The sequence below is a fragment of the Andrena cerasifolii genome, chromosome 4 (genome assembly GCF_050908995.1).
Source record: "Andrena cerasifolii isolate SP2316 chromosome 4, iyAndCera1_principal, whole genome shotgun sequence".
Lineage (NCBI taxonomy): Eukaryota > Metazoa > Arthropoda > Insecta > Hymenoptera > Andrenidae > Andrena > Andrena cerasifolii.
The window spans coordinates 15,101,369-15,119,647 of record NC_135121.1 but is presented as its reverse complement, the minus strand read 5'-3'; the positions used below and the strand labels follow the sequence as shown (position 1 = coordinate 15,119,647).

Here is an 18,279-nt window from a genome sequence, read left to right as displayed (position 1 = left end):
GCAGGAGATCGATCGATCGATCGAACAAGGGCGTATTTGCGTTACTGATTAATAGTTCGACTAGGCATATGTACATACAGTGTCCGATTATCGAACTGTGCAAAGAAAAAGAAGAAAGTGTACGAAAATCAAGACAGTAGAAACATCTTCTCCCATTACAATCACCTACTAATAATATCCAAAACTACAATAAGGTCATACACAACTTAACTCATAAACGGAGGCCAGAGAGCCTTACCAAATATTCAAAGAGACTTAAAATTATGACAACACATATTATTAAGTTAGCAGAACATATTAAAAGTGTCACTGATGAGGATGTTCTTCAACAACCCTTTCTCACCCTGACAAGCACCCCTCGTTACTTGTACCTACCCCGACACAACAAAATCTGCCAGTTCCTGTCGAATTACACACGACCCCCAAACCCCATTGCCAGTTTAGGCCCCGACGCAAAGTTAATACACCATTCTCCGCCTAAAACCGACAAACGCCACGGAGGATCGGGAAAGAGCGCAGCGGACGCGGCAGCACGACCGTTCTCGTGACAAAAGTACAACGTCGGCGCAGGGAGTCGGGAAGAAGGGGTGAAGGGTGGCTGGTACAACGTAGAATAATGTGGCGAGGCATTTCCGCATAGGAAGCCGTGCATTAGGCTATCAGATCGGGCACGCTCGGTAACGACTGGCAGCGCCGAGCCACGAGGAAAAAGTGTCCGGCGTCGGGGGTAAACCCTTACGTGATTAGTCGTCAAAGGAGAGGGTCCGTGGGGTGAAAGTGTGGCTAATGAGCCGGGAGATTGGCACCTTCGTGGCGTCCTTTAATCGCCGTTTCACGGGAAAACTTGTACGAAACTAATAATGCAAGGATTATCCGGAGGAAAGTTTCAATTTCTCCCTTTCAACCGCTAGGGGTGCCCGCGCGGCCGGGGGTTAGACGTACGGGAATTATTTATGGACGCTGCGGCTAGAAACATTGAGATTATAACCGGCACGGTTCGAAGGGAGATCTCCTCTTTTTTTCCCTCCTCGTCGGTTAATTCTCCTCGAACAACAACGGTTTATCTGTTCGCGAACGGTCCAACGTGGTAATTATATCTCTCGGTCGCGCCCGGTTACATTCCTCCGCATCGTTCCAAGGAGCGATCCGAACCTTCTCCCGGTGTGCACGGGAACGTTCGCGAATAGGGCCGACCCGCTACTGGTTACGATCCATGAAGGAGAGAACCGATCGTACGTCCCCGTTCGTGGCTCGATTTACTTTGATTCCGCGGGACGAAATTCGAGGAACGCCAAGGGTGGACAGGGGTGCTCTCGGCTCTCGGTTTCGATCGTCGTTGAAAAGAGATTACCGGAGAACCCTCGACGTGTTTCGTTCGTTCCGTCTGGTTCGTCATCGGGAGCACCGGGAGCACGGGCAGAAGGAGAAGAGAAGAATGAGGGGGTTGGGGGTGGGTCGAGGGAGACAGAGAGAACGCGCGCGCGCGCGCGAGAGAGACAGGGAGAGAGACCAAAGACCCCTCCGGCCGACATGACAAAATGTAGCGAAATGTATATATATATTCCAGCCGGTAATTAGCTTTGTGCTTAACGCCGGAAGCCGGCTCCCGATGCAATTTTCGCTGGACGTTTGAAACTTTCGGTAACACAATCCGTGCCCTCTCTTGTCAACCACTCTAACCGATTCTCTTTCTCGCTGACTGCCGTGGAAATGTTTCGGGCGAACGGCGCGGAGGGGGCTGACGCGGGTGGACGGGGTCGAGGGGCGGAACACGAGGAACAAGTTCCACGAAACTGGCTCTCGTACCCTTTGCTTTCCAGCCGGGGACACGCATCCCCAGATTTTTTCCTCCTTAAGCCACGCACAGTTTCGTCCGAATCAAAATCTCGATTGAAAATGCTGGGGGCGGCAGAGGGGGTTGTTGCGCGTACGAGGCTGACTCGATGTCGTTACGCCGGGTGGGACAAAATTTTTTGAACGGCGCTTACTGCTCATTTCTCGCTGGCGGAATTTTATGTGTGCCCTTTCCACATTCCCATGGGACCGTTTTTAATGGACCTTTTTCTGCGTTAATTAAATTTCGTGGCCGATGTACCTGGGTTCGCTCGAGTGCCTCGAATATTTCGGATGAGATCGGCGGAACGGCCCGCTGTGACGGACGTATCCAAAGTCGATGATACCTACAGAGAATGCACCACGGTATTTCAGAGTGTCAGGTTTGCGAGGGATTCTGCTGCTCCTAACGTGCGCGTTTTCAATGGGGGAGGCGATTAACGCGAACGCGCGACGCGTGCTTCAGCGATCGTTCAGAGAGGCTTCTTTTCTGGGTGGAATCGGGCTTGGAAAATGGGGGGAACTTTGATATTTGTTGATAATGGTTAACAGTTATTGTAAGAAAACAAAGTTTATGTGTACAAGTCGCCCTAAGGATTTTGATAGAATAATGTGGAGCAATTTCTTGTGCAGATTTTTTCTTCTATATTCCAATAATCGACTCCATTTCTTATAAGAACCCTTAATCATTAATACTCATCGACTCCCGCGTGACAACCTCAATTTCACCCACAACTTGCCCCTTCTAACATCAAACACCCAGGTCTCGTAAGAATCCTATTTTAAGCACACTCTACACCCCAATTTTAATCTAACGTACCTTCCGATTGCCCACCCCAATACTGCTGTATCTCCCTTCACATCATCTTACAAAAATTAAACTTCCAATTAATCAAAGCTTTCCTCCCCTCGCCACGACAGATTCGTTTATCCGAAATTTCCCCTGTACGCGCGAATGAATAAAGAGGAACCCGAGGCGAGAATGGAGACGTCGTCGACGTGGCTAATGCCGGGGCCCCAGGTGAAAACTTATGGTCTCGAGGAGCACGGGGCGATAAGAAAGCGGCAATAACGCAGCGAAGCGTGGCCACGCGTGCCCTCTTCGACCGCCTTATATCTCGGATCTGTACTGTACTCAGGCTAATTATAATCAGGCTAATGCCTCCTGGCCGGTACGTGTCGGTACCTATGGCCTCCTACGCTATCCACCTGCCGCAATGTAGCCACGTTACTTATCCCCCGGCCTGAAGAGCGGGTAATTAAGATTCGGACACACCCATCGTGACTCTCGTCTCTTGGGCTCTGACCATTTCTACGTAGGGAGTGGTCGATCCCTTGGAAAGCTCGTTCTCGTTTGCATACACGGAAAGGGATCGCTGGTACCAGAAACGTCTTCCACGATCGCGCCACTTCTTTTTCACCGTTTCCACGGGGAACCGTATGCAAGGGAGTGGCGACACGTCGATCGAGGGGGGCGTAACAATTGGAAAATTTACAAAGTCCACCGCGATCTCTCTCGTATCTATCTTGGAGTTTGGACACGAGCCCTTGGATTCCCGTTCGGAATCAGATGTTATGCAAATCGTCGTGCATTTACACGGCGGGACAATTGCTTTTCTAGCTAGCATGCAGTTGATGAAAGAAGACCAAGGGTTGTTTCGGTTCTCAGCGATCGAGTTACTGAATTTTGTAATTGGAGGTAGCAAAGTGCCGGGCCATTTCTTGGGGCCAGAGGGAAGTTTGAAAGTTCGGAACATCCCTTGGTCGACTTGGTAGTCGTCAATAGTCGTTGTATCGTGCTACTCACCGGAAGTTGGAGAACCACTTGACCAGCTGCGCTGTGTTGTTCTTATTGAACTTGATGTCGGGGAAGTACATCTTGAGGATGGACGAGGACGGGTACCTGACCCAGAAGAACATTAGCTTCGCCTTCCTCAGATGCATCGGCGTCAGCGTCGACGAGTTCACCGTGGTTAAGGAAATACTCTTTTGCTAGATGATGGTTAATAAGTGTTAAAAGTACATTTCACGGGCCAACTTTCCGCAGACTGCCTTTACTATCGGCGAGTGGCGCGGGCTGGAATAAGTGAACGGCGGCCGTCTAGAAGAAGGGCGTTTCGTATCGCAATCTGTTTCGGTCTGTACGCAAATATCTCAAACTTAATCGTGTTTCCTTCGTATCAAATTGGATTAGAAATCGTACAAGCTGTGGATGTCGCGAGGGTAGTAGGGGTCTAACGATCTCGCCGAGGTTGATCCACGATTGGCCGTATCCTCAGCGGAAGCCTTACCGACTCCTTATCGGTAATAGGATCTCTTCATGTGGTTTCATCGCATTCTTATTCGGCGGATTCGTGTGTTCAATCTCTGGGGGATCGTCTGTGCCTTCGACCGGCTCTCAAGTAACCCCGTGTCATCCCTAAGAGTCCCACCTTTTCCCGCACGAAGACGCAACTTTCCAACACCTATCTACAGATAGTTTCGTCACCAAACGTCTATTCCCTAATTCAGCACTTTATCAATCATTATTGCCTATGCAGAATTCCTTTCATCGCATCCAAATCTAGTAATTCAACCTTATCTATGTCGAAAAAGTCTGTACAAGAACCAACAGAAACCTCAACTTCGCGAGACGTCGACATTAGACACTTCCTCCAAAACCTGCCACTGATAAAGTGTTAGAAAATTGATGCCAGAAGTTCCGGCAAAGGGATACTTCCGACGATCGTTCGAAATTCACGCGAACAGCTTTCCACGCGCTATTCGAGTCGTTCTCGGTGATTTAACCGGCACGGCGGCGAATGATGGGGGAAAATCGGCGCGCAGCGTTTCACGCGGACACTCGATCCGCTGAAAGCCATCTAATTCCGTCGGGGCAAAGAGAAAAATGCGGGCCGTTTGCAATTTTCACGAACGCCAGTCGCCGTGTCGGCGTTACTGCTGGCGCGAGAACTCTCTGAGGCAAGTCGTCGTTCACGAGCGAGCGGATCGACGAGTGTAGATCGTTCCCGTCAAACACGTGCGCGTCGCATTTTGCGTTCGCGGGCAACGTCGATGGGCGATAACGAGATGCCAGACTACTGTAATAAGGGTTATTCCGTCCCCGTAGTCACCCCTCGCATTATCGAGCCGTGGTCCTTCCTCGTACCCTCTTGATGCCACGGCCCACGCGTCTCGAGCTTATTATGGCGCGTAAGCGGCGTGCAGGTTAAAAAAGAAGCAATGCTCTTTAGGGGCTGTCGTGATCATTATATCACGTGATAATTAACGTGCGACGATTCTTCAAGGAAGGCAGCAAGAAGACTTTCTGTCGCTGAGAGCGAATTCTTAGTGTAACGGAGAAAGGGGTGGTTTCTTGTACAGAAATAAGCCGAAGGTGAAGAATAAATGGGGCTTGATTGAACATCGTGTATAGCATGTATAGGATTTTTTGTATTTTAGTAGAATGGTAAGAAAGTTATCGAACATCGGTGCTGAATTAATTACGATGAAGAGATAAATGAAGCTGCAACATGAAGAGACTGGATTTTCTTAATTTCTACTTGTGGAGCTATGTTATAGCTACAGTGTTTTACGAAGACGATTAATAAGAGTCGACAGATTCAGTAATTACTTAGATATTGAAATCCTTTTAATGAGTAACAAACATCCCTTCCTCAGTTACACTACAAATTTACTCCCATTTTGAATAAATATAATTTGAATTCTTTGAATTTCTTCCGAGAAACAAACCTAGTCCATAGCAATTGCCCAACATTGACCTATGCATCGGAATTATTCCCTGTCCCCTCGCGTAGTGACCAAACCCCTGCTTTAGCGTTCAGCGCGTATAGCAACCCCGTCCGTGGCGAACGTAGAGCCGGGAAGGAAACTCGGACAGCGTGAAAAGCATATTCGGATACGTCGAAGGCACGACGAGTGACAGGCAAGGGTGAATCCAGAGGAGAGCGGTGAACAGCAGCAGGTTGTGCCACGGCCATGCGCTCGACCTATCCCAAGAGGGAGGGAGTGAAAAAATGCGCCATTGATTTTACATCAAAGGCCGGCTAAAAAGGTGGCAAAGAACGCCGCGCTGCCGATCGAACGACCCGAACCAACACACCACCGGTGCAGTTTCCGACGTTCTATCGTTGTCGACGCGTTTGCATACCCCCGCGCAGACACACGTCCCTTAACCCAAGCTCGATACCTTTTACGAGTGCTTTCGATTTTGATAAGTGGGAACAACGACGTCGCGAGCTGCTGGGGGTTACGTGTGATAATCGAGCTACCCAGGGATCACCGTATGATAATTAAGCTGCTTGGAGTCACGTGTGATAATCGAGCTACTCGGCTTTCTGTGTTCACTGATTACATATGAAGATAATTGAAAAGGGCTGCCTTTAGTTGAGAAGCTAAAGGACATTATAGGATCGAAAACACTAATGTTTCTTTCTCTAGAACTTGTGAGACGAGGCAGTGCTGCCTGAGAATATTTGATCAACACTGTTCCCCGAAGAATCTCCAGTGCCTCCAAGGGGATAGAGGCAGCGGATGGAAGTGGAGAGCGAGGAGGTACGAGAAGTGCAACATCGATATGGACCGTGAAGTATAAGGAATCCAGTTGGCGGGAAGTTAACCCCCGTAGAAACGGAGTTCCGTGGATTCTCATACGGCTGGAGAAGTAGTAGAAGTGGCTTATCTACGATAAGTCGAGGAGACGCTCGTGATGGAAAGTTCACGGGCTGGCTGTACTCCCTTTCTATCTCCCTCCCTCTTGTTTCCGCGGTTGAATTCCGAAATTGCGGGACAGATTATTGGCTTCCGAAGTTGGGTGAGACTCGAAGCCGAGGGTGGGCACCGAGTAGGCAAAGAACTTTCGACCTCGCGCGTTGTTGCCGGACAAACTCTACTCGTAGGTGCAGCCAACATTAGCCTAACTCCCGTGGCAAACTAATCTAACATTCGTCCGAGCTTCCCGCCCTCCCCATTTCCCACCCACCTGCCACCCTCCCTCGCCCTATTCGCCCGCTGCCATTCTCTCGACTTCCTTCTTCTTGCTGGCGGGTCGGCCTTTTTCTCCCGCGAAACTCGCCGTTGTTTTTTCGAAGTTGCACGGGTCTCGCGCTCCCCTCCGCGGCGGGGGAAAAAACATTCCTAAGCATCGTTCGTTTTTCGCCCGTCGCTTCTACCATCCCTTCTCCAGACCTATCCCAGCCGCCGCAACGCTCTTCTCCGCTTTAATACCGAAAGTTGGCCGTGGCACTTTCTTTCGGAGAACGTTCAGACGCGTGTCCATCGTCGCGATATTGCCCTCCCCCTCCGAAACGGTATCGAAGTCAACAGGCACCCGTTGCACTTTGCTGCGGCGGTAACAAAAGCCACCGTCACCCCTCCCTGTCCACCGGAGCTCGGGAAACTTGGACAATCCCGGGGCGGGCGCACGGTTCTGGACATTCCACAGTGGGGAAATTTCGCGATTTTATGGCCAACACCACAAACATCAATTTTTGAATTCGACAAAATAAATGCAAATGTCAATTGAAGAACTAATATGAGTATCAATTGCCACCAATTTTACTGTTAAATGATTTAATACAAAGCTTGTACAGACTCGCAAATGTTTATGTTCATGCGAGGTTAGACCGATCGCAAATAATTAATCCAGATTTTCAAGTTGCTTCAAACACTTATATTGTGTTATCCAAAAAGCATGGATTCAATTTCTGGTGGTGCGTAAGATATCTTTTTGTCCTCAACATAATTATGTTTCTGTTTTTAATACGTAAAGTAGCGTTTTAGAAATAACCTTTTCATATAAGAATCAATTTTCAATATGTAAAATATTTATCAATCCCATAATATCCTGCAATGATTTTCGTTCCTGTTTTACGTTGGATTGTTTTGATTCTATAAATGCAATTATTATGCTGCACTGTAGCAGAGGCATGCTCTAACAAAGAAAAAAGTGTATACATGTAAATAATAAAAAAATCTTTATCGTTCGTAATTTTTGAAAGTGCTGTTTTTCGGATAATTTAGTTTCTCATATCTTAGATCGTAAAAGTGCCGAATTTTATATATTAAAAAAAAATTTTTAGGTTTTGACCACGAAAATGGATATAGTTCTTCAATTGACATTTGCATTAAATTTGTAAAATTAAAAATTTTCGTTTCTGTAGTTTTGGCCATAAAATCGCTAAATTTCCCCACTGTGCGTTCTCCAACTATCCCGCTGAACGACAGTAGTTTTTCTACGCTCTAGTATTAGAAAAGGATATTGTAGGCTGAACTCCGTCGTAGCTAATGTCACCAGAATTGCAATCGCTGACCCGGTCGTTGCTGTCCATCCTGAGGTGCCCGTAGTCAGGGCTGCCGTGCTGGGCAGCCGCCAATAAGGCGGGATGCAGCATGGCTGGCGGATGGGGCAGTGGAGGGGAATCCCTGAGTTCTACACCACCGCCCGGAGGACTGGCGGGCAGGTGATGCGGACCCGGGGGTGGCACCTGGCCTGGATGGCCCGTGTGAGGGTTGAAGAACGGCGAGTACGGCGAGAACACTTGACTCTCGTGGAGGCTTGGATTCGGTATCGCTACGCTGGTTGGCAGAGACACTGGCAGCATCGGTGGTGGCGCGTGATACGGTCTCGGCGGTGGCGGGGGAGGTGGACTCTCGCAGCCACCCTGGGAACCGCCACCCTCCTGCGCCAGGATTCTGGACACTGTCCTAGGCGTGATCCTCGTGTCCGTCACCTGTGAAGGGAAATACTAATTGATACCTTGACTTACGATTGTGAAATTCAGAGTTTTACTATATTAAATAGAGGCAGGCGCAACGATAGATATTTAATCGACGATCACAAGCGCACCACGATTATTCGCGAATTGTTCCCCTCTGATTAATCATTGGACGAAAACTATCCGGAACGGATAGTGATCAGGAAAGTGAATTTTTCATGGCACTTGCAACCAGGGCCTGAAACGGCTGCGAAAACAACTGTTTAAAACTGTTATATAAAGGTTCTGATTAAAACGGTTATGGAGAACTTTTATTCCAAACAACTGTTATGAAGAACCGAAATTTTCAACTATTATCTGTTTCGGTTAAGGTTCCTATTTCCCTGTTCATATCAGTTCCATAACCGTTATTTTTTCGGTTCTATATCGGTTCCGAAACGGTTCCAGAATGAATTCTTATATCGACTTTTCCCTAATTGATATCATTCATTATCGTAGCTATAGATTGCTGTAGATGTTCATATTTTTTACAAAATAGGGAGAAACTTTTAACTTCCTATTCTGAATGATATAGTGTGTGTGAATGTAAAAAATATGTAGCTGATTTATTTATTTTACAGTTTTATTATACATTATATGTATACATGTTTCTTCTTTTTCTATAAGGATTTTGTAAAGAATATGCACATGTACAGTAATCTGCAGCTACAATAATTAATGATATCGATTAGGGAAAAGTCGATACAAGAATTGATTCTAGAACCGTTTCGGAACCGATATAGAACCGAAAAACTAACGGTTATGGAACCGATACGAGGAAGGAAATAGGAACCGTAACTGAAACAGATAATAGTTGAAAATTTCGATTCTTCATAACAGTTATTCAGAATAAAGGTTCTTCATAACCGTTTGGAGAACCGAAATCGATATTATAACAGTTTTCAAGCCCTGCTTGCAACAGGTTTCGCTCCCATTTCACGAGTAAATATCTATGATGGACTACTCGCGTTTATTATGCAGATCGGATAATTACCTTATGGCGTTTCTTCTTGGGGGTCATGACGAGCGAGAGGGCCTCGTTCTGCTCCGAGTCTCTGGCTTCCCTCTCGTCGTTCCTCATGTTGCAATATTGGTCGCGTTGCTGCTGTTCTCTCTGCTGGTGCTCGCGTTGCTGTTGGTGTTGCTGCTGTTGCTGTGCCTGCATAGAGGCCATAGCGTATATCGTCGGCGGTTTCGGCGTCTGAAATATACCGCCAGCCCTCACGTGCTGGGGCAGCTGGTTCATTTGATTAAGGTTGTTTTCCGTGGGGCCAGTATGTGGACCATGGGGCCCACCACCCATGGGCCCGATTTGAGGGTAACCCGTAGACTGTGGAGGAGGGGGCCCGCCATTGTGGGGCCCCCGTGGCCCGTTTGGGCCAACCGGTGGTTGTGGTGCTCCTCTGTCTACTACTTTCGTCCTCGGTGACTTCCTCTCGAGTATCTGATTCGCCAACAGAAGATCCTTGTTCAACTGTTCCGCGGCCGCCTGCGCAGCCTCGCTCTGTTTCCCAATAAACCTCCTCTGTTGCACGAACCTGGTCACTATGCTGTCGATCAGATTCGTCAGCGACGAGGTGATCTCCGTTTTCAGGATATCGGCCAGGCCTTCCAGGTCCGCGCCAGTGATATGGGAGCCCGACGAGCCGACCGCGGCAGCGGCACCTCGAAACACATTTAACCTCTCTTGGAAGTCTTTATGCTGAAGAGGCGTGCTCGCGGTCAGCATTTGTGGCGTTTGCGGCGTGGACGGGCCGGTGTTGCTTTGACTCTGTTGCTGAGCTTGACTCGGAGGTGGTGGAGGTGGTGGTGGAGAAGTTTGTCGTTGGTGTTGCTGCTGTTGCTGTTGCTGTTGCTGCTGCTGCTGCTGCTGTTGCTGCTGCTGATGTTGCTGCTGCTGTTGTTGTTGTTGCTGCTGTTGTTGTTGCTGCTGTTGCTGCTGCTGCTGTTGCTGCTGCTGCTGTTGCTGTTGCCTCGCCGCGGCCTCCTGGTGTTGTTTCATTCTTCCGAGCGCAGCATGTTGCTGTTCGAGGTAGGCTTTGTGTCCCATGTGGTATATAGCTGCCGTGGCATGCGTGTGTTCAGGAGGGATGGCCGGGAGGCCGTTGTACGGTGGTGGATGAGGTCGTGGTGGTCTGGGTGGCGGTGGTTGAGGTTGATGCTGAGGACTCGCGGGCGCGTCTCCGCTCTCGCTCGTGTCCGGCTCCATTCTGCTGGAAAGCTCCATGTACTTTTGCTGCATCACCGCCAGCTGTTCGTGCAGCAACTTCAGCTGACTCTTCAGGTTGTCCTTCTCCTCGCGTTTTTGCCTGATCGTGGAGGGGTCCTCTTCCTCCTCGCTCTCCTCCTCATCGTCTAGCATGGTGTCGTTGACACCGTGCTGGAGAATATGATGCACGGTCTGCTGCTGTGGCTGGTAGAGCTTGCGTTTCTTGCAGCCGTTGACCGTGGTGGTCTGAAGGGCTGGACTACTGCGCATCGTGCTCACGATATTCTCGACACGGGCACGCTTGATCTCTGTGGTTGGCGAGCTGGTCTCAGTTTTGGGCACTATCGGACAAGGCGAATGACTAGGGCTACGCTTGATATTCAACGAGTCCTGTATCTCCTCCTTGACGGACACGGACCCTGACCTTGGGTGCGTGGGACTGGGCGGTAAGCTCTGCTCGCAATCCGATCCGTCGAGATTGGCCCCAGGCTCCATACCAGCTTCGGCGAACGCCTCCTCCATGGCACGTGCGGCCGCAGCTGCGTCCTCGGCGCTATCCTCAGCGTCGCCCGGCATCACCGTATCACGATCACTGTGATTCGCGTTATTCACGACGTTATTCCCATCACCACTGTCTTCCTCGCCACTCTGCACTGTTCCACTACGCGCACTATCACTGTTCTGTTGCTGATGCTGCTGTGGGCTCTGTTGATGCTGCTGCTGTGACTTAAGTAAATCCGCTGTGGTGTTGTTGTTGTTACTGTGTATGCTGTTGTTGTTGTTCGGCTGCTCCTGTACCGCGAGCGCCGAGAGCTTGCGCCCCTGAAGTATGTCGCGGAGCATGTGCTGCGTGAGCTCGGCGGTGGCGGGATCGTCGCAATTAACCACTGCGCCCGATTGCAAATTCGCAGCTGGGTCCATGCCGGCGCCAGTCATCCCGTGGCCGCCCTCTGGCGGTGAGCCACCGGCGTCACTGGCCTGTTTGACCTGTCGTCCGAGCAGCTCGTTCAACATCTTGGCGGGCCCGTAACCCGGTGCCCCGAAGAAGCCGAATGCCGCGTGGGCGGAATGCTGCTGAGCGGTAGGACCCGTCGTAGCTGTACCTATGTGACCTTGACTTCCTGTCGCTCCAGCCTGTTGTTGCTGGAGCTGTTGTTGCTGCTGTTGCGACTGCGACTGCGGCTGCTGTTGCTGTGGCGGGAGCGTCGGCCCGTTTGCACCGAAGATCGAACCGTACAGACCACCGCCGTGAAAGGATGGCCGGGAGGTGAAATGCGGTATACTCGAGTAGTTGTTGCGCGGCTCGCCGGCGTCCACGCGCTGTCTGGTGCGCTTCTGCTTCTTCTGGAGTTGCTGTTGCTTGCTTTCCGTGGTTGCTCCGTAGGGGGCGAAATACTCGGTCTCCTCCCCCGATGACATCATCGGCCGTCTGGTTGGTCGGCCCCCCGAAGGCCTCCGCGTCCCCTCCCCGCCAGGTTTCCTTCTCACCCCTCCCCTTCTCGCTCAAATAGCCCCTCGTGGTTCGGCGGCGCTGCCGCTGCCGCTGCCTCTGCTTCTCTACTCGGTACTCTCACCGTTTCCCCTACCACAGCCGCCTTTTCTCCTCGTTCCTTCTACCTTGTCCTCCCCACTCTGACCTCCGACACTCGCCCCACTCCACTTTCTTCGTCTTCGGCGTCACCGTCTCCTTCTCCTTCTCTTCCTTTTCCTCCTCCGCCTCCGTCGCCTTCTCCTCCTCCTACGCAGTGGCCTCCTCTTCTTCCTCTCCTTCTCCTTCTCCTCCGCTGCCGCCGCCGCGGCCTCTTCCTTCTCCTCTTCTTCCGCCTCCTCCTCCGCCGCTGCCGACGACGACGACAACGTCGGCACCCTTCTACTTCCCAACGAGCGCCTGCTTCCTCTTCTTCGTCTTCTTCGTCTTCTCGCGCACCACCCACCACTTCCTATTTTCCCGTCGTCCCTCGACTTCTCTGCGCTTTCTTTTCACTATTCCTCGCCCCGATCCTTTCGCCGTGGAGCTGACGGCAACAGCTGGGGCTTCTCGATCACACGCTGGCGGCGGTTCGTCCTCGTCACGGGATCACGATTTCTCTTCGCGGGACGCGGCACGTTGTCGGGGCTGTTTCCGCTGCTACCACTTTTCCTTACGTTCCTGCTACGATGACAATCCGCGCCGCCGCTTCCGTTACACTTTCTACCGTTGTTACGCTCGTTCGCGACAGTCGATGCGATGCTGCCCCCGTTAATGGTTACGAGATGTGAGGCCGGTGCTCTCGCGGGTGGAATTCTCGTGCTCCCGCCTGGGAGCTGCATCCTTCGAGCTCACCAAAGGGCTGGCTGCCCCTCGTTCCCTCGTCTCGATTCTCGTCGTCGCGATTCCTCTTATTTCCCTGCAACAGAAATACCGCCGTGCGAACCTTTAGTTACAAATCGAAAACTGCCCACTCCAGGCTTCGAGGCCGCGCGCGACCAACGAAGCGGAGATCTAGAGACGCGGTAGCGTCTCGACGCCAAGTACATGAAAGACACCCTCTATATATATATATATCGACTGTCGCTACCGCTATCATTTACTCGTCGCACGGCTATTCCAACCTAACCTGAAACTTATTTCATTAATATCTCATCACGTCTGCAATATTTTCTAAATTTAAAGGAATTTTTCTCATGTAAACCGCAAATGAGCTTTTGAATAAGACCAAATTCAATAAAATCGATCCACGCATGACAGAGATATCATAATATCGTCTCATAGATCAGTCGGAAATGGTAAGATTTTTCTTGTAATTCTGATTCTTCAAGCCAGATTTTCGTCAAACATAATACGTATACGCGTTACACGCACACCTTCAGCCAAAAGAAAGACTAACACATGTCTCTTTCGTTGATTCGTCGACTCTCGGGACCATTCGGCAGGGATCGTCGTCAGTCATTGTACATATATACCTAAGTATATACCGAGTGTCAATCCATATTAACCTGTCAAGTGTCAAATAATGTAAGTTGTCCAAATTTGAAATGGCACGAGTTTTTACACTACATAGGAGACTGAATTATTGTCTCAATTAACAAGGTAAGTCGCCAAAATTGTTTTAATAGATTTCTTATGTAGAGTCACAGACTTGGAAGCCGTCCGGAGAAGGTTCAACAGAGAAGCATCTCCTTTCGCGCAAGTTTCTGGTAATTTGTCAAATAAGGTAAATCAACAAAATTTGTCAAAAGACATAGCATTAAGAATTATTAAAAAAATAGATTATATGGTGGACTGCTTGCAGTGTAGAGCAAGTCACATTAGTGAAGAAAGTACGCTGAAAACACATCTCCCTTGATGCTTTTCAATCTTTTGTGAAAGACATTCGTAATACTTTAATAAAATCCACAGTAGTTGCCACGCTATTCATTATTAAATCATTAATTTTTTAGATTCCCATTGACAATATTTCAATTCACCAATAAACATACTAAATTAATTTTATTCCAACACCAATAAATTACCTTTTTTTCGGTTTCGCAGCGCCAAGTATTTTGAATAAAATATTTATTCGTATTAAAATATTTATTTGTATAAAAATATATGTGGTTAATATTATTTAATAAATTTTTTTCTTTGTATAAATAGCCATTGTGATAATTGGCGCCATTTTTGCATATCATTAGTTTTGTGAAGATTCTTTTTGATTTCACATTTTTTTTTATATTGTAATTATTATTACCTTCTATTTATTTGTGATACTGTTTTTCGTCCTCGACTTTTTCATGTACTTGGCGTAATTTTTTTACTTTTTTGAAGTTTTTTATGCGGATCGATATCTGGCGTAAAGTTAAACCGTCCACCGTATTTTATTTTAGACGTGCCTATCTACATATATAGAGTTGCTCGTACACTTCCGTATATAGAAACGTCTGCGGTCTTGTACAACTGTCGTTGACTCCAATCTATGACATAACTATACGCGGGGTAATTTAATTATACCCCGGTGAAACGGTTCGATTTCATATCAAGAATGAACACTTTTACCGCCAGACACAAAGAACGAGTACTTATATTAAACCACAGTTCTTAGTCAGAGGGAAATACGCGACAGCATATTTTTACTGTCACCAATTTTCCTTCTCCAAGTATTTACTTTTCCGAGAGAAAATTTTGAAATATTCACCTCCCTCTGCTTTATACCGTCACGATCGCCGATCCTATAAAATTTCGCGATCAAACATAGGCGCTTCTTTCTTCGCGGGTTTCTCGGTAAAAGTGGATCGAGGAAGTGTATCGGTTCATTGCTCGATGGTGTAATAGGTACAATGCCAGGAAACGCGGAGGGAGATGGCACTTGTTATCGGTTAAAAATACAGTAATCGACCAACGGCGACAAGGCGAATGATAGGCCACGGGGCTAACGCGGGTAACATGTTTTAACTTGGTCCGATGTCTTGTCCGTGAGTTCAAGTGATGTGTACCTGAAAGTATAGTGAACTCCGTGACGGTGGGATTGGGTGGAAAAACGGGGGCTGGCCTGCTGTCGCGTAGTGGCCATAAGAAAATTACTTGCGTTGAATTTCTTATTCAAAACGCAGCCAGAGCACCGCCAAGTCGACTCCTCGCCGAGGGATTACACTTCGTCAGTGGTCGATAGTCGGGGGAGACGAAGGGGACACAAAAAAGTAATTGATAGAAAATCCATGGTCGCTAACCGGCGCGCCATCTGGCCTGGTCAAACTCAGAGGGGTGAAATAGTCTAGGTTGTATCAGCCTTCGCAATACGTCTTCCTCAATTCGACATCTGATCGTCACTGCACGTGCTCATAAATATCGTCTAAATTTACCGAAATTCAAGAATTATCGCGAATTTAAAACCACATCTGTACTACTCGTTGATTTCGATGGCCTTCGTCTCAACCCTTCCACCTTCCAGCATACATTCCACTCCGAGGACTATAAAACACCCTAACGAGAACAAATCTACACAATACGGGGACTTATTAATTAATTACGCAACATCTAATCTTCCAAACAAACTACTTTACCGTAATTACAAAAACGAGGTCAAGCCTGAGACGATCCTTAAATAATTCTCCCACGTACTTTCGCACGCATAGAACGAAGCACAAGTTGTAAATCTGTTATTAAAGCCCATCAGTGCGCTCGCAGAATTAACTTTCCTCCCCTGGAGACTCGTCTTTGCTATGTCGTTCCTCGCGATCGGCCTGCAGGGCCATAGATCGCGATCAGCGGTCCTTGGGCGAACTTATTAAGCGTCGGTAGGGCTCGATCGTTTCGTGATTCAATTGTCGGCGCGCATAAGTGCACGGGAGTACACGTGACTCGGCGTTTGCACGCAGCCAGGCCCTATACGCCGTTGCTTAGCCGTGCACCAACATAAACGGCTTGGGCTTCGTGTGTCTGCGTGAATGTGCACGGGATTCGAAGCAACAGCTGAGCAGCTTAAAGCACCTGCGCTCAATAGGCCGACATATTCCATAGTTTGCCTACGCACGAGCCTGCCTGCGTTCGAGGACACGAGTAGTACTCGTCCCTATATATCGGCGGAGCGACTAGACGCGCGTATGTATACGGCTCATGAAGCAACAAGGAGGCTCAAAGAGAAACGGCGTATATAGCAACACGTGGCAAAAGCAGCGAATTGGCGGAAGCACAGGGATCGTTGTACACCCCCTTCTTTTTTATCTCTCTTCCCCCTCCCCTCACTCTCTCTCTCTCTCTCTCTCTCTCTCTCTCTCTCTCTCTCTTCACCCGTTACCGCGATCGCGCAAGGAACACACTGGGAGAGCACGAAATGGTCCTCTGGAGGATGCAGCTAATGGAACATCGGTCACACTTCTGTGCATAGATCCAAGTGCACTGTGAAGTTTAACGACAGCGGGACGAAGTTCAGTGGGAGATTCGATCAGTTTTCTGTGAAGGTAGTGTTATGTTGGGCCGTATGCATGAAAATAAGAAAATGCTTGAAAGTAATAAGTATAAGTAACAGCAAATACTAGATTTCGTATGCACAATCTTCTACTGGTGCTAGATAGTAAATGATGGAAAATTTTAAGTAAATACTACTAGCATTTGCTTACAAGGGAGCACCGCGAACTCGCGCTCACTGATTGGAACGCAACTTTGTGGGTTTATAGAGTGACTCAAGACAAGAACAAGGGTGTGCTTCATTCGGGTCATATCGCCATTTAAGGGGGTGAAAACTAATCTCAAAGTCAAATAGGCACTTGCACTTTTTTCCCGTATAACTCCCAAAGTACAACAGAAAGAAAAAAATTTCCAAACAAAAGTTTAATGGTGCAATAAGCGCTGCAAACTTCCGTTAACAAATTTTTTTAAAAAGCTTTTTTCTTAAAACAAAATTTTTACCTCGCGTTATTTACAATTCCGCTCTACTTGTGGATATTTTCTGTAACATGCGGCAACGTCTCGCACGGGAACGTTACACGTGTGTACAGTCTAAAGCTTCTGTGCACCACGAAAAATTGAATTTTGTCTGCCAATCTCTTTTGACTTTTTCTACTTCATTTGTATTTTTTGGAAATCTAATCCAGTTTTGGCGTTTTCACCTTGGGGCACAAATTTGCATGAACAACGCCATGATTGCGATTGAGCAGACAATTTAAGACAGACGACTGACATAAAATAACACTAGCATTTACTTGCAGTTTTCAGCAGGGCTTGAAACCGTTGTTATAAAGATTTCGGTTCTTGAAAGAGTTATGAAGAACCTTTATTCGGAATAACCGTTATAAAGAACCTGAATATCAGACTATATAAGTATAAGTTACGGTTCCTATATAGCTCTATAACTTTTATTTTTTAGGTTCTATAACTTTTATTTTTTAGGTTCTATAACTTTTATTTTTTAGGTTCTATAACTTTTATTTTTTAGGTTCTATAACTTTTATTTTTTAGGTTCTATATAAGTTTCACATATTTACTGAAAAATAGTAAAAACTATTTCTAATAAATACTTCATCCTTTATTGCATACGGAACTGAGTATTTCCTTGAAAAATCACTAGTAAAAGCTTACACTTGCTTTTATGCATACGGCCCGTCATAGAGTTGCTTTATTCCAGTCCAAATTTTCTGTTCCTTAATCAATGGTGAGGTATTCTTGTTCGAATTGAATATATCGAATAATATTTTTCGAAGGTTTGGTCTAAAAGGGAAGATTTCGTTCCGAGATACTGCCCCCTGGCAATTATTTGAGTTGAGGGGAATGTACTCGTTTGCTGGAAAGGGTGACATATGGTCTCGGGCTCGATAACGTCTACGATCGTACCTGCCTCGAAGAGCGTGCGTTCTTCGAGGGGGGTCGGGGACTTCTGTCTTTCGTACTTTTCATCGGCACACACTTCCCTTCTGTGCCGTCATGCGTGGGACAGGGAGAATAAAAAGCTGCCCCACCGGAAATGGTTTTAGGAACTCTCCCACTGTTACCTCGACTCGGAAGTAGACACACGTCGGGCTAATTACACA

The 18,279-nt window shown here is 47.8% G+C and overlaps 1 protein-coding gene and 1 long non-coding RNA gene across 5 annotated transcripts in view; both read right to left on the bottom strand.

Moving 5' to 3' along the window:
- LOC143368418 (homeobox protein prospero) overlaps positions 1 to 12,781 on the bottom strand; it is a 56,404-nt gene extending 43,623 nt beyond the window's left edge. For 2 of the 4 annotated variants that reach the window (XM_076811119.1, XM_076811121.1), the window contains exons 1-3: positions 9,583 to 12,781; positions 8,094 to 8,579; positions 3,641 to 3,795 (exon numbers count right to left, since the gene is read on the bottom strand). In XM_076811119.1, coding sequence (XP_076667234.1) covers positions 3,641 to 3,795; positions 8,094 to 8,579; positions 9,583 to 12,219 — 3,278 coding nt within the window. In that variant the 5' untranslated portion in view covers positions 12,220 to 12,781. The remainder of the gene's footprint in view (positions 1 to 3,640; positions 3,796 to 8,093; positions 8,580 to 9,582) is intronic. The other 2 variants (XM_076811120.1, XM_076811122.1) reach the window with 1 other exon arrangement.
- Positions 12,782 to 13,134: 353 nt separating this feature from the next.
- Positions 13,135 to 18,279, bottom strand: part of LOC143368420 (uncharacterized) — a 131,370-nt gene continuing 126,225 nt past the window's right edge. The window contains exon 4 of the long non-coding RNA XR_013085232.1: positions 13,135 to 13,184. This is a non-coding gene — a long non-coding RNA (uncharacterized LOC143368420). The remainder of the gene's footprint in view (positions 13,185 to 18,279) is intronic.